The sequence below is a fragment of the Neomonachus schauinslandi genome, chromosome 5, assembly GCF_002201575.2.
Source record: "Neomonachus schauinslandi chromosome 5, ASM220157v2, whole genome shotgun sequence".
Taxonomy (NCBI): Eukaryota; Metazoa; Chordata; class Mammalia; order Carnivora; family Phocidae; genus Neomonachus; species Neomonachus schauinslandi.
The window spans coordinates 167887930-167904385 of NC_058407.1; the positions used below are offsets into that span (position 1 = coordinate 167887930).

A 16456-nucleotide genomic window follows, 5' to 3' on the forward strand; every position below is an offset into this window, starting at 1 on the left:
CAGGGATGGGCTGGGGACCCTCTGGGGCATTCCAGGCCTCATATCGTGAGTCAGCATTTCAAAGATGCGTGGGCCTGCTGAGAGCTATCTGATGATGCTCTTGAACCACACTCCATCCCCAAGCCGGTTTCCTCCAGAGTCCTAACCAGTCTTTCCTGCTGCTACAAATGATGCACTTGTGCCCACAAGTTAAAAGACAGCGGGGGCGGGGGGACAATGCTTTATTGACTTGGCACCTACGAACAGGTGGCTACAGGCCCCCAGGGTTCTTCACTGCTGCAGAGTGGAGGCTCTGTGGTGGGGGCAGCATAAATCAGAGATGCTGGTTCCAGCTGCAGGGAGGGGCCACTGTCCCTGCTTTGGCCCCTCCAGTCCCCTTGTCCAGCCAAGCACCATCTGAGTCTGGGCCCTCATGGAGAAGGCCAGGGCAATGACCCAGGTTCTTCTGCAGCCCCAGGCAGGCAAAGGTAAGAGCTGTGGGCCTCTCTTGCCTTCCCTGTTCTTGGGGATCCCAATATGGGTGGGGGAAAGGGAGATACCCCATTTATAGAGAGCCCCTGAGCCTCCTGGACCAGGGTCCAGGAAGGCAGGGTCAAATTGCTATAAGAGGAGCCCCACCAAAGAAGACAGTTAAGTCATTCCCTTCCCTCCATTTTATGTTTTGGCTGAGGAGAAAGTGGGAGCTCTCATTGAACTGGGCCCATGGTAGTTGACAACAGTTGAGGTTGATGGGTAGAGTCAGGCTCTAGGCTCCCAAGGCAGGACCACATTGTCAGAGTGGGTTCTCTCCCAGGCAAGAAGAAGGAAGGGTAGGGTGAACTGAAGTTGTCATAGGAGGAGGGCTTCCTGGAGGAAGAGGGACAAGCCACAGCAGGCTCCCAGAAGAGATGGTCTGCAGAACAGGCTGGGTCACAATGGCCGGCACAGGACACTAGCATCCTCGCTGTGGTCACAGTTGTGGGCATCCCAGCGTATGTGAGAACAGAGCAGAAGAGCACTCTCATCCCCACGGCACTTGACATTGTCCAGGAGGATAGGGCCTCGGCCTGGGCCAAAGTGGGCCTCGCCGGGGGCTGCCAGGGCCTGGCCACAGCCCAGCTGGTGGCACAGGACAGTGGCTGCTCGCAGGTCCCAGGCATCATCGCACACGGTGCCCCACCTTTGCCCTAGGAAGAGTTCTACACGCCCCTCACACTGGTGAGCTCCGTTGGCCAGACGCAGGTGCCCTGGGGAGAGACAAGGATCAGGGCTTGCAGGGGCTGGCCCATGCCAGGCCATGAAGGGGTGGACAGAAGAGGCAAAGGGTGGTGGTTTGAGACACAGCATTGCCCTAGGGGCCGATGGATAAGGGCAGACAAATCAGATTAAAATAGGATGCGCAGCAGTCCAGACTCAGTCTCTGGACTGGAAGAATGTGTACCAGGCTTTGTGGGGGTGCTGTGCACATCCCGAGTGCTTCATGTCTGTTCTTAGTCCTCTGTTCATAATCCCAGACTCTCAGCCCCAGCGCTGCTCTCTAGAGACTGTGATTGTGTCCCCTGAAGTTCATCGTCTCCTCTCATCCACAGGTGTAAAAGTGAATTCTTTCATTTCTCTCTTCAGGAAGGAGCCACATTCCCTTATTTTGGTCCTATCCCTAGAAATCTCTAAGATTGCTCCCTTAAAACCCCCCCTTTACCTCTTTCTGGACACCATATCCCAGACTAGCACAGAACAAAGATTCTCAAACCTGGTGCAAATCTGTTGAGCTGGATAACCTCAGGCTATGATCTCTCTCAATTCTGGTCCTTCCTATCCTGATGCCTCTACCTCCATCTTTGGGGGCTGTAAGCACCTACCGTCCCTTGGCCGAGGAGTGGGCACCCGGGTGGTCTCAGAACTATCCTGCTGGACTTGCAGTCCTAGCTCCTCTGGGCCTGGCTCAGCAAGGACAAAGAAAAAGAGGTGGCTGTAACATTAGGGAACATGTTCCTTGAGGCCAGGTTACCTCCTGGCCTCCCAAGGGAAGCCTGATTTAGGGGCAGAGAGGACCTTACAGGACCCTGAAAGACAACTGCTCTCTGCCAGTTGGATCAGAAATGGGGGTTGATGGAGCACCTGGGTGGCTCAGTCAGTTAAGTGTCCGACTCTTGGTTTCCACTGGGGTCATGGTCTCAGGGTCGTGGTCGGGCTCCCCTCTTTCTCTCTCCCTCTGCCCCTCCCCCCCACTCATGCTCTCTCTCTCTCTCTCTCTCTCTAATAAATAGATCTAAAAATAAATAAATAAGGGTTGTGTTTCTTTCACCTTGGGACCCAAAGCGGAACCCTTTGTAGCTACCCCAAAGTTATTAGGCCCAGGGCACCAAAGGAGGATGAAGCTATCAATGCCCACACCAATCAATGAACAGCATTTTAAAATCGGTCAGACTCTACAAACACCCCTTTCCATTGATTCCTCCCAAAGGTCAGATGCTTGCTCCCCGAAAGCGATAAACTAACTCTCTCTGCTTACTAGAGCTTTGTGGGTCCTTGACTCAGCAGAGCGAAAGCTCCCCAGCCCCTCCCTTCACACAGATTTCCAGACTTTGTCCTCGGCTTTCCGTCTCTCCCCTCCAGCCCGCCCCTCACTGCCGCAGAGTGCGCGCCCTCCCCAAGCCCCACCCCACTCTCACTGCAGAGGGCGCTCCCTTCCCGGCTCCGCCCGCGCCGCGCAGCCGCAGAGCGAGTCGATGGGCGGGCTCCGCCTCCCTCTGCGGAGTGCGCGTCCTCTCCAGCCCCGCACACGGTGCCGTGCCGCAGAGAGCCCTCACGCATGACCCCGCCCATTTCTCAGAGCCCGCCTTGTCCCGCCCTCGCTGCAGTACGCGCCGGCGCGCGGCCCCGCCCATTCCTGGGAAGCCGTGCTGCGCTGCCCCGCCCGCGCTGCAGTACGTGTCTCTGCTGGATCTCGCAGCGGCCTCACCTGAGCAGAGCGCGCCGGCATCTTCATGGTGTCCGCAGTTGTGCTGACCCCAGCCCAAGTGGAAGCAGTCGCTCAGGCGGGCCTCCGTTCCGGCGCAGCCCACGTTGTCTAGCAGCACGGGGCCGCGCCCGTAGCCGAAGTGGCCAAGGCCGGTGGCGCCCAACGCAGGACCGCATCCCGCCTCGCGGCAGGCCACGCGCGCATCCGCGAAGTCCCAGTCATCGTCGCACACGGTGCCCCAGCCCCCGGCGTACATCACCTCCACGCGGCCGCGGCATGGGCCCGGGCCGCCCACCAGCCGCAGCCGCCCGCCTGCGGGGCGCACAGGCCCGCGGCCATAGGGGCTGGGCTGCGGCCGCTGGCTCCCAGAGCCCCAGCCGCACCCTCTCCCACCCGCAACAGAACCCTGGCTCTGCCACTTACTTTTCTTCCCCGCGGCCCAGGTAGCTGTGGTGAACAGTGCCGTCTCCCTGGAAGGCAGGGCACCAACTCCTGTAGCTGCAGAGACAGGGCATCTAGAGCATCTGAAGGGGACAAAGAGGCCTTCTGGCCCGCAGCAGGGCACAGGGATGCCTATGAGATCCCCCAGCTGTACCACACCTGCACCCCACACTCAGCCTCAATCCTAGTGTCGCCGTGTTGTCACGTGTAGTCCTCAGGAAACTTGGTTGGAATGAACCGAGTCCTATTTCCAGGCATTTTCCTAATTTCAATTCCAATGATCGTTCCAGACCAAACTCCAAATGTGCTTGTAGCCTTCATTCAACCTCTAGCTCAACCCTCTCAAGGTCTCTCAATTTCCAACCTCAGCACCCACCCAAATTTTACCTCAGAGCTTTGAAGAAATCCCTTACTATCTCCTCCCACCTTGCTGAACTTTCCAGAGCCCTGGATTTCATCCTTGCTCCATCCGCTCATCGCTCTCTCACCACCTTTTTACCATCTGGCCAAAAGACCTGGTCGGCTAGCCAGGGTCCCCCTCCAGTAGATCCAGGACAGCCTTTCTAATTCCCAGCCCTGCCTACCTTGCCCCTACCATTCCAGCCTGGAAGGCTGGGCTTCTTACCCCCTGGCTCCGTGTGCCAGGCCCAGTCCTCTCTTGTGGCCAAGGGTGGTAGTGCTGTGAGAGTCGGGGGGCCCAGCACTGGAGCAGGAGAGAAAGGAGCAGGGTCAGAGGCCAAGGTTCTGGTTCCTGGTCAGCCTTGGGCTGTCAGGGGAGGATGGGAGGGTCTCCCTGGAGAAGAGAGCAGATCTTACTTCCAGAGTCAGGGGCTCAACCCCGGCTGTGGTCCAAGGAGGTCTGCCCTACTTGACAGTGTTTGTAATTTACTTGTGGTGCACAAGTGTACACTCCACAGTTTATAAAGGGCTTTGGCAGATGTACTTTCATTTCTCTCCAATGTTTTCCAGAAGCCCAATGTGAGCCCACCAGGGAGGGCCATGCATAGTCCTAAGGGGCTTACAAAACAAAGTTCATTCCCATCTTACAGATAAAATAGGACGAGAAAGGGCAAGGGTCATGCTGGAGACTGTGCAGCAAGGTTAGCTGTGGCTTTGCCAGGGCTCAGTGTGTGAGCATGGGTCAGGCTCTGCCTCACGGGGCCTAGCCTTTCCCATCTGTAAACTGGGAATGGCAGCCCCTGGTTTGCGGTGAGGCATGGGCAAACACTTTTATCTTGTAGAGTGGAGTCCATCTGTGAAGTGCCATTACTGGTCCTATTATTCCTATTTGCTCAGAAAAACTCTCAAAATGGGAGGACCAGGTGGGTGAAAATACTATTATAAGAGCATCCAGAATTAGAGAGAGCTGTGTACGCTATGTAAATCTGGGGCCATCCCTGGACTACAGTGAGAGAATTCTGGGGTATCTCTGCTGCAATTCTAGAGTAATATTACTTTACTTTTTAGTATTCCATGAAGAGTACCTAGAAATTGCTAGAAAATTCCGGGGGCGTTCTTGGGGTACTGTTAGATAATTCTGGAGTATTGCTGGCACAATACTGTGAAACCTACCACAAAGACTACTGGGACTTTCAGAGGCACTTCTAGAGCAGTATTGAGACGTTAGAAGTAATTTCGGGGTCTTCCTGGAAAGCACTGGGGAGCATAGGGTCAGCCATCAAGCCACGCCCGCCCGCGTGCCTCAGAATACGGCCCCGCCCCCGCGCCCCGCCCCGCCCCCAGCCCGCCCCCAGCCCGCACCTGCGCAGAGCGCGCCAGCGTCCTCGTGGTGGCCGCAGTTATGCACACCCCAGCCCAGGCTTAGGCAGGCTGCCAGGCGGGGTTCGCCGCCTTCGCAGTGCACGTTGTCCAGCAGGATGTGCCCCGTGCCATAGCCAAAGAAGGCGTTGGTGGTGGCGGCCAGGGCGGCCCCACAGCCCAGCTGGCGGCAGACCACGGCAGCATCCGGCAGCCCCCAGTCGTCGTCACACACGGTGCCCCACAGGCCGCCGTGCAGGATCTCCACTCTGCCCTGACACGGGCCCGTGCCCCCCACCAGGCGCACGCTGCCCTCACCTGGTGGGGGTGGGGACAGGGAGCATCTCCCACAGGGCTCGGCCTCCCCGTCCAACATTGCACTTGACCCAGCGCACCCACAGTGCCTCAGGCCCCGCACGTGCCCACAGTGCGTGGTGGTGCCCCAGGACCTAAAACCCAGGAGGAGCGGTTCACCCAGTTACCCCAGGGCACTGCGGCCTCACAGTCCCAGATAGGGGGAGGTTTGTGGGATCAGGACAGACTGGCTTTGTGTCATTTCCTGCCTGAAACCAACCTTCCTGGCACTGGTCCCTGCTCTCCTAAGCAATCCTAACCGCAGAGGACTTCCTTGCCTATTTATCTGTCCATCCTTTAGGGCACTTTCCATTTTCTTGTTCTACATCATTATCCACATTTCTGTCATATCTGACTTTCCCATTGGATTAAGCTCAGGTCCTCACCTCTCTCACTAAACTTGTGCTGACTATTTTTAATCATCCCACGGGAAGGGACTCCTCTTTCCCCATCCAGACTGTGAGCAGCCTGGGGGGCTGTGAGGGGCAGGATGGGGAGGGAATGACCCAGCTCACCCATTGGTTATCCCTCTCTTCCCACCGTCAAGGGTAGATATGGGAGACTCCCCTTGGGGTCCTTCTCTTAAGACCCAGGTGGTCCCCCATGTTGCCCTTACTTACCTTTCCCATTCTGGGGAGTTGTAGGGGGCACCCTACTGGTGAACACTTTCCTTGTTGGGGGCTGCGTGGGCAAGAATTCTGGGAAGGAAGCAGGGTGGAAGGGAGGAGGATACATGGATCTTTCTGTTCTTCATCCTCACACCCACGGGTGTGTTAGCAGCAGGGCTGCTGCTGGTACCTGCCATAGGGCCTCTGGCCACACAAAGGGTCAAAGCCAGGAACCCTGGGGTGTGAGAGGAGAAGGGGGCCCCTGAGTCCAGAAAGCAGTAGCTTCAGACGAGTTCTTTTAGTTCTTAGAGCAGCATCCCATAACTTGAGAACGTATTAGAAATGCAAATTCCCAGGCCCCACCCCAGACCTGCAGCATCAGAAACTCTGGGTTGGAGCCACAGTCTGTGTTTTAATGAGACCACCAGGGGGTTTTCCTGGAAAACTAAAACCATTACTCTCAAGGTCAATGCCTCTCAGCGATTTCTGCGGCAGCCCCACACCAAATGGACCTTGCTGCCAGTGTTGACCCCGCTTGTTTGATTTTAAAAATGGGGAGAGGCCTCTGCTGGAACAATCAAGGCCCTACATAGAAACAATAGTGCTGGTTTTCCTTTCAGCCAAGATCACACAATGAAGCAGAAGGACCACTGGGACCCTGACAGCTAGGCTGGGGCTCTTCGCCAGCACTAAGCAGCGCCACCCCCGGCTTGGTCTTCCGCGTGGAAGTCCCTTCATTCATCCAGCCTGCAGCCCTGCTGCCTGCCCTCCCCGGTCAGGGGTCTCGGCTTACCATCGCACAGGACAGCCACGTCTTCGTAGTGGAAGCAATTGTGAACGCCCCAGCCTCGGCTGCTGCACTGGCTCAGGGCGGCTTCCTGCCCGCCGCACTCCACGTTGTCCAGCAGGATGGGGCCTCGGCCTTGGCCGAAGGCAAGGGGCCGCGGCACAGGCAGCGCCAGGCCGCAGCCCAGCTGTCGACACACCACGTTGGCATCCACCACATCCCAGTCATCGTCGCAGACGCTGCCCCAGGAGCCACCGTGCAAGACCTCCAGGCGCCCCCGGCAGCGGCTCGGGCCCCCCACCAGCCTCAGCTCTGTGGAGAGGGTTGAGCTGGCACCAGAGGGATCGCTTGGGCCTGACCTGCAGGACGCCCACCTTGCTGTGAAGTCATGGAAGCAGGGGAGCCTTAGGATCAGTCCCTTCAGGACTTTATTTCTCCCTCTCTATCAAATGGGGAGACTAGCACAATCCGTGTGGGGGCATCTAGAGTTATGGAGGGCCTGTTAGCCATCACTCCCTGAGGATCTGTCTGAGCATCTGAGTACATGGGGGGCAGGGCAGGGTGCGGGCTGGAGGGGCAGAGGCACCTACCTGGAAAGGGCAGTGGCGTGGGCTGTAGGGCACTGGCTGAAACAGAACAAAGAAGAGCATTGGCCCCTCTACCCTGTTCCCCGGGTGGCCTGGCCCTGGGAACATTGCCTCCCCTCCCCACATGGTCCTTACCATCATCCCCCACCTCTTCACTTCCCCTGCCTGCTCCAAGCTTCTGCTCTCTCCCCCAGACTGTCCCAGTGGGCCTCCTTGCTTCACCCCTCTCCCATCACCCTAGAGAGATCCGCCTGAAACAGGGGTCTGATTATCGCCCTCCACTTTGAGGTTCCTCAAAGACTCTCCATTTCCCGCAGGAGTCCCAGACCCTGAGCTTTCTCTACAAAGCCTTCTAGTACCTTCTGACCAAGCTTCCCCTAACTTTTTTTTTTTTTTGAAACTTTTTTTTTTTTTAAGTAATCTTTACACCCAAAGTGGGGCTGAAACTCACAACCCCTGAGATCAAGAGTCACACACTCTACCTATTAAGCCAGCCAGGCGCCCGCCTCCCCCCTGGACTTCTTTATATCCCACCAGTCTTGTCTCTGGGTCTTTAGCCCTGCAGTCTCCTCTGCTTGAACAGTTTTGCTCATTATGGCCCTGCAGCTCCTTCCAGATACAGCTCGGAGCCCCCTCCCCTGGGAAGCCTTCCTGGAACCCTCAGCTAGAAGTGCTCTCTGTTTCCTCCGGATCCCTGGGCACCATCTTCATGGCCCTTTCTGGGCCTTCTGCCTGGTGAGGTGACCATGCCTGTCTCATTTCGGTGTTTCCCGTCCCCCACCCCAAGCCTTATGACTGGGCAGATGGTCAGTAGCTCTGCCTTAAGTGTGTCAATTGGCTTTGGGATTCATTAGGATATCCCCCAAAAGATTTACCTATACCTATACAAGACCTTCTGCTTCAGCCCTCATGTATGTATATGCCAGGCACTGTGCTCATCGCTTTACGTGGCCTGGCTCACTTAACCATTAGGACGACATAGGAGGTGGGTAGGATTGCGCACAAGGGGAACGTCAGGTTCAGCGAGTTTAGGCAACTCGCTCAAGGCCACACAGCGAACAGGGAGTAGAGCCGGGATTCCAACCTAGACAGCCACACTCTTCTTCACCACACAATTCTGGGCACATGGCCTGAGAGGCGGGGAGGTAAACAGGGAAACTGGCCTAGTGTGGGAAATGGAAAACCCCATAACAACGCCTCGCTTATATGCAGGGTATTACAGTTCTCAGACACATTCGTGACACCTCATAGGATCCTTACAACAGTCCTCCGAGGTGTGTACTAGTGTATCCATTTTACAGATGAAGAAACTGAGACTCAGTTTCTTCTTTCTCAAGTTAGGATTGTCCCTAGGTCGTTTGGTTCTATGTATCCCACCAGCTGCCTTTTGAACAGCCATTGCTGAGCCCACTCCTTTCCCTCCTTCCCTATTTCCAATGTCCCCTAACTGCCCAGACTCTGCATACATTGAGCCCTCACTTCCAGCACTCAGCCCTCCACTTCCCCAACGAAGACCCTTAGCTTGCATCTGGAAAGAACTATGGAAACCACCTCATTAACAAACCACGTCCCACCATAATTTTACAGCTGGGAAAACTGAGAGCCAGAAAGGGGAAGGGTCAGGGGTTCGGGGAGGGCACTCACCCAGCGGCAAGAAGAGGAGGAAGGACAGGGCTGGGGGGAGGGATGAAGGGGCCTTGCTCCTGTCTCCGGGCCTCCACCCCCTGCTCTTCTCTGCCGTCTGGGGACCAATTCGCATCTCTGCGTCCTTGTGCATCCAGCCGGGGGATGGCCTTTCAGAGGGTCCCATCAAGGGGCAGTGGAGGAATCACAGATGGAACATCTGGAATTAAAGATCCCCAGTCACTTCTTCCAGGTGGAAGGGGCCCAGCGAGAGCTTCAGGGGTTGTGTGACATTTCCGCTCGGATCTGGCATTCCAGAAGAGGCAGCAGCAGGGGCAACAGCTGGGACCTCTGAGAAGGATGGGGCACAGGACCCTAATGAGGAGCTAGGTCTGGCTGGAGCCGAGGGTGTGTGAGAGCAAGTGGCAGGAGACAAAGCTGGAGGGTTGCCTGGTCCCAGACCAAGACAGGCTCGAAGGTTGTGCTGAGGGCCCAGCGCATCCCAAAGCCCGGTGTTGGTTCCACTGATGGTAATCCACGTAATTTTAGTGGGCGATAAAAGAATGTTTACTCTTTTCCTTTTCTTCTTTTCTTTTTTTTAGAGTGCTTTCTCTTTTTGAAAAGGCTTCTGTTTTCCATTTACTTGGGAGCAATATAAAGTTTCTCTTTAAAGTTAATTTAAATCAGAAGAAATGAGTCAATTTAAGGGGAAAAAAAATCAAGGAAATATGGTTCCCGCGACTCTCAAATATGCCAAAATGGTGAAGGGGTGGGAGAGTAGATGTCATTTGGGATGCTCTGCCCTTTCGGGGTAGGAAGCCCTGGAAGATGCTTTTTTAAGATTTGGATTGAGTAGGGGCGTCTGGCTGGCTCAGTTGGAAGAGCATGTGACTCTTGATCTTGGGGTCATGAGTTTGAGCCCCACGTTGGGTGTAGAGATGACGTAAAAATAAATAAATAAATTTGGGGAGTGCCTGGGTAGCGTAGTCAGTTAAGCCTCCGACTCTTGATTTCAGCTCAGGTCATGGTCTCAGGGTTGTGGGATCGAGCCCCGAGTCAGGCTTTGTACTCAGCGCAGAGTCTCCTTGTCCCTCTCCCCATCCCCTCTCAAATAGATGAATGGATAAAATCTTTAATTAATTAATTAATTAATTTTGGATCGAGGTATACAAGCCCCAAAGTGCATAAATTGGAAGTGTAGAGCTCAGTGAACATTCACACCATGTAAGCAGCATCCCGGTAAGACCCCACGTTCCCTTTCCTGGCAGACCTTCAGCAGGAGTCTGACACAGTGTGTGGATAGTAGTGGGATGGTTGGGAGGAGATGGGGGTCTGGTTTAGTGGATGGGTCTGTTTGGGATATATATATATTTTTTTAATTTTATTTATTTATTTGACAGAGAGAGACACAGTGAGAGAGGGAACACAAGCAGGGGGCAGTGGGAGAGGGAGAAGCAGGCTCCCCACTAAGCAGGGAGCCCGATGCGGGGCTTGATCCCAGGACCCTGGGATCATGACCTGAGCCGAAGGCAGACACTTAACGACTGAGCCACCCAGGCGGCCCTGTTTGGGATATATTGAGAGGGAGATACCTCCCAACAGGAGACAGCCCCCATCTGCCCCACCCACCCCAGGCTTGGCCTCTCTCCTGGCATACAAACAGTCTGGTTGGGGAAGGATTGAAAACCTATCTGGATGTGGACACGGGGTTTTCAATACTCCATTCATGGGGCCCAGTACAGCCCCCAGTGGAATAATCAGCTTTTGTCTTCTCTCTGCCTGACCTGGGGACAGCTGGGAGATGGGGAGTTGAGGACTATGAGGAGGGGGGCAGCCATGGGCCAATCTTTGCTGAGGGGCTCCATAGTGATCTGGGCCTGCCCCTGCCTCACCCCTGGGGACCCCAGGTGGAAATGAGGCTTAACTGTTCCCTGCCCTCCATGAACTGTGACTCTCTGAAGCGCTCACACTCCCTCCCCACCCTTTATTAGTGCACGTTTTGCCTTTACAGCTGGGGGGGGGGAGGGGAGAGGGCAGCATAACACAGTGCTTAGAAGCATCAGCTCCACCACCTACTAGCTGTGTGACCTCACCTCAATAAGCCTCACTATCCTCATCTGTAAAATGGGGCTAGTAATACACTTCACTCTAACAATTGTTGCTGTGTTAAAGGAGCTAAAGTTTATAAAAGGTTTAGCCCAGTGCCTGGCCCACCATAAATGTGGTAGCTATTTTATTGTTACTACTCTCTGTGGACCTTTAAGGGCAGGGGCCAGATCTTGTTCAATGGCAGCATCTGGCACAGGGTGGGTACTCAGGAAATGTTTGTTGAATGACTGAATGAAGTTTAGAGCTGCGGAATCATAGAATGAAGCAGTCAGAAGAGGCCCAGGAGACCATCAAAGGTAATTCCACATCTGACCAGTAGAAAACTTGTCATTCTTTCTCTCTCTCTCTCTCTCTCACACACACACACACACACACACACACACACCAGCAAAAATGAAGTATTCATACCTGGGGGAATGTTCTGGGCTCTTTCTGTCCCCTCTTCCACAGTCAATCCAAGATCAAATCTCAAATCACCTTTTCTGCCCCCAGGAGTTTAGGAGGGGGAAGGAGTCCCCAAGCGCGAATGGACACAGACCTTTCTTCTTCTTTTCTTTCCAGAGCTGGAAGATGAGCAGAGGCAAAGTCCCCGTCCATGGAGCTGGCTGGTGGCCCCAGCCTGTCCCCACCCGACCTCAGGGGCAGAGGGAGGCAAAGGGAGAGTGGAGGTGACCTGCACAGTCTGAAGCAGCCCCAGAGAAGGGGCACCCAGGCAGAGGAGGAGCTCAGGGGTGGGGGGACAGGCGTGGACTCTCAGGGCCAGGCAGCCCCTCCCTCCCCTTCCTCCTAGCCCAGGGCTCGGGTTTCAGAAAGGCAGCTTGGCCAAGCATCCCTGAGCTCCTGCAATAGCCTTATCCAACCCTTAATCCTGTTGCCCTGGGGAATCCCCTCGATCAAGCCCTGACCCACGTCCCACGAGGGGGGTGGGGGTTCTTCCTTGTTCCTTGCAGGCTCTTCCTTGTTCTGTTTCACAGGAGCCAGAGTGTGTGTGCTGGGCTTCCCATGCAGGTAGGGCCTCTGATCTTGCTGCTCATTTTGCCTTACTATTATTCCTCTTGAGTTCTGGTGCCTTTTGAGCTTTGGGGCTTTTGTAGTTGTGGGCAACAGAAAGTGGCATGTGGCTTCTTCTATAGCTTGCGGCTTCCATAAAATGCTGTGCTGGAATTGTGCTCCTTCCCGCTGCCTGAACCACAAACTCTCAAAGCCGGAGCACCCCCGCAGGGCACTTCCCCAACCTGGCTGTGTATCCACATTAGCCCCCCTTTATATATACTTTAAAAATATATACAGATTCCTGCCCCCACCATTTCTGCTATGGAGATTCACGGATAGGGTCCCCCAAAAGTGTATTTTTGAAAAGCTCCTGAGGACCAAACATGGTTGGGAACCAGGGGTGTAGTCCAAATCGTTTATCCTGCAGGTGGGAAGACAAGGCTAAAACAGACAAAGGGAGACACAGTGTCTCGAAGGACTGTTTCCTAGCTCTTGGGCCTGATCTTGCTTCCTATTTCTTGGAGAAAGAGAAAACTCTCTGCAGGGAGGTCTGCCATCACCTCGCTCCCAAAGCTATACACCCTCGTGTGTCTGCACCCATCCCTCCTTCCCTCCTGCCTCTTTCTTCCTCCCCTGGCCTGACCGAACTGCTCCCCCACAGTCCAGACCCCATGTCCTTCTGCCTTGTCAAAGACCTCCCTCTCTCCATCTGTGCATCTTCTCTCCCCCATAGTCAGCTGCTCTTTCCCAACTGGATTCTTCACACGGGGCTTCGGAGCATCCTTGGGTCTCTGTCATGACAAGCAAATGACAGAAAACCCTTTCAACCTGTGGCTAGTGGGTCCTCAGGGTAGAAATGGTCAGGCCCTGGTTTCCCTATCTGTCACTGGCTGGAGAATGTCTGGGAAGTGACGCCTTGGCTCAGATGCTCAGGCCTTGGAAGGTGCTGGAACTGGAGTCTGTCAGCTGCCTGCGTTCCTCACAGCTCATCAGCAAGTTCTTTCTACCAGGGAGATCTGAGCAAGCGAGCTTTGGCTTGCATGCTGCCACTGGACTCCACAGGCCCCTCTTCCAGCCGGTACCCCATCCCTCTCCTCCCCATCACAGCCAGACTTCACGAAAGTGCTGCCCGCACACGCATGTCCACCTCCTTACCTCTCTCAGTGCCTTTGGTCCTTACCACTCTGCTGAGGCAACTCTTCCTAAGGTCACCAGGGACCTCTGTGTCATGAGATCCCAGGGAGGATTTTCATTCCTTGTTTTAGTTAGAATAGCAGCTCTGGGAGCGCCTGGGTGGCTCAGTTGGTTAAGCGTCTTGTTCTATATCTCAGCTCAGGTCTTGATCTCAGGATCATTTGTTCAAGCCCCGCAATGGGCTCCACACTGGGTGTGAAGCCTACTAAAACAACAACAACAACAACAAAACAAAAACACAGGGCTTCCTTCTCACGGCCCATGAGGGCTACTGCGGCTCCTGCCATCTGCTTTTATTTTTTAATTTATTTTCTCACAGTTCTGGAGGCTGGAAGTCCAAGATCAAGGTTCTGGCAGGGTTTGGTCCCTGGTGAGGACCCTCTTCCTGGCTTGCAGATGGCCGCTTTCTCTCCGTGTTCTCACATGGGGATTGGGGAGCACTCTCTGGCGTCTCTTCTTATAAGGACACTAATCCTATGGGATGAGGACCCTACCCTTATGAACTTATTCAATTTCAATTACCTCCTAAAGGCCCTATTTCTGTAAATAATCACCTTTGGGGTCGGGGATTCAGCATGAATTTTGGAGGGATACATTCAATCCATAAGAGACAACGAAAAGGGGAAGAAAGGAGAAATGGAGGGATTTTTCAAGCTCCTTCCTTAAAGGATATGACCACAAGCCTTCTCCTATATCATGGCTGGAACTTCTCTTAGCTGGCCATAGCCCAGCTATAAAAAGGGAGAGTAGAGGGGGCGCCTGGGTAGCTCAGTCGGTTAAGTGTCAGACTCTTTTTTTTTTTTTTAAGATTTTATTTATTTGACAGAGAGAGAGACAGTGAAAGAGGGAACACAAGCAGAGGGAGTGGGAGAGGGATAAGCAGACTCTCCGCCAAGCAGGGAGCCCAATGCGGGGCTCGATTCCAGGACCCTGGGAGCATGACCTGAGCCGAAGGCAGACGCTTAACGACTGAGCCACCCAGGCACCCCAAGTGTCCGACTCTTAATCTCATCTCTGGTCGTGGTCTCATGGTTGTGAGTTCAGGCCCCGCATTGGGCTCCATGCTAGGTGTGGAACCTACTTAAAAAAAAAAAAAAAGATCAGTATGAGATGTCATCACACACCTATCAGAAGGGCTAAAGTAAAAATAGTGACAATACCAAATGCTAACAAGGATGTGGAGAAACTGGATCCCTCATTCATTGCTGGCAGAATGTAAAGGGGTCCAGACACTCTGGAAAATAGTTTGGCAGTTTCTTAAAAAATGAAGCATACACCTAACATATAACCCAGCAATTGTACTCCCAGGCATTTATCTCAGAGAAATGAGAATTTATGTCCGTACAAAAACCTATACATGAACTTTCATAGCAACTTTATTTTTTTTAAAGATTTTATTTATTTATTTGAGAGAGAGAATGAGAGACAGAGAGCACGAGAGGGAAGAGGGCAGAGGGGGGAAGCAGACCCCCTGCTGAGCAGGGAGCCCGATGCGGGACTCGATCCCGGGACTCCAGGATCATGACCTGAGCCGAAGGCAGTCGCTTAACCAACTGAGCCACCCAGGCGCCCGCAACTTTATTTGTAATAACCCAAAGCTGGACACAATCAAAATGTGTTACAATAGGTAAATGTTTAAACAAGCCGTGCATGGCACAGGTATTCTACGGAACACTTCTTAGCAACAAAAAGGAACAGACTATTGATAAAGGCAATAATCTGGGTGGATCTCAAGGGCGTTATGCTGAGTGAAAAGGCTAATCTCAAAATGCCACACACTATATGATTCCATTTATATGACATCCTCGAAATGACAAAATTACGGAGATGGAAAACAGATTAGTGATGTCCAGGGTTTGGGGATAGCGGAGGGGGCGGGGGTGGGTGTGGGTAAAAGGGTAGCACGAGAAAGATCTTTGTGACGATAAAATAGTTCTGGGGCACTTGGGTGGCTCAGTCAGTTGAGCATCTGACCCTTGGTTTCGGCTCAGGTCATGATCTCATGGTCCTGGGATGAAGCCTTGTGTCAGGCTCCGTGCTCAGTGCAGAGTGTGCTCGAGATTCTCTCTCTCCTTCTCCCTCTGCTCCACCCCCGTGCACGCTCTCTATCTCTCTAAAATAAATAAATAAATCTTAAAATAATAGTTCTGTATCTTGATTGCCATGATGGTTACGGGAATTTACACGTATGATAACATGGCAGAACTATACACACACATTGTATTAATGTCACATTCCTGGTTTTGATATTGTACCATAATTATGTAAGATGTAACCATAGGGAAGCCAGGTGAAGGGTACACGGGACCCCCTTACATATTTCTTTGCAATTTCCAGTGAATCTCTATTTCCAAATGAAACATTTTTTTTTAAGTCTTAGCTGATTTACAAGAGCAAAACAGACTAATACTTAAGAATAAAAGTGGGGGGGCTGGGTGGCTCAATCAGTTAAGTGACTGCCTTCGGCTCAGGTCATGATCTCAGGGTCCTGGGATCGAGCCCCGCATCGGGCTCCCTGCTCAGTGGGAAGCCTGCTTCTCCCTCTCCCACTCCCCTTGCTTGTGTTCCCTCTCTCGCTGTGTCTCTCTCTGTCAAATAAATAAAATCTTTTAAAAAAATTAAATTAAATTAAAAAATAAAAATAAAAGTGGTACAGGGTGCCTGGCTGGCTCAGTCAGAAGAGCATGTGACTCTTGATTGCAGGATCATGAGTTTGAGCCCCATGTTGGGTGTAGAGATTACTTAAAAAAAAAAAATTAGAATTAACTTTATTTTTTTTAAGATTTTATTTATTTATTTGAGAGAGAGAGAATGAGAGACAGAGAGCATGAGAGGGAGGAGGGTCAGAGGGAGAAGCAGACTCCCTGCCGAGCAGGGAGCCCGATGCGGGACTCGATCCCGGGACTCCAGGATCATGACCTGAGCCGAGGGCAGCCGCTTAACCAACTGAGCCACCCAGGCGTCCTAGAATTAACTTTAAAATAGATAAATAAGGCGCCTGGGTGGCTCAGTCAGTTGGGCATCGCCTTCAGTTCAGGTCATGATCCCGGGGTCCTGGGAT

General features: G+C 53.4%; 1 protein-coding gene across 1 annotated transcript; it reads right to left on the reverse strand.

Annotated features, from left to right (window-relative positions):
- Positions 1-909: 909 nt before the first annotated feature.
- SSC4D (scavenger receptor cysteine rich family member with 4 domains) lies at positions 910-9286 on the reverse strand. Its single transcript, XM_021700590.1, has 10 exons — positions 9121-9286; positions 7480-7515; positions 6896-7201; positions 6115-6192; positions 5144-5458; positions 4008-4085; positions 3365-3439; positions 2942-3253; positions 1839-1916; positions 910-1226 (listed from the first exon to the last, which is right to left on the reverse strand). The coding sequence occupies exons 1-10, from the start codon at positions 9284-9286 to the stop codon at positions 910-912; spliced, it is 1761 nt and encodes a 586-aa protein (XP_021556265.1).
- Positions 9287-16456: the final 7170 nt, after the last annotated feature.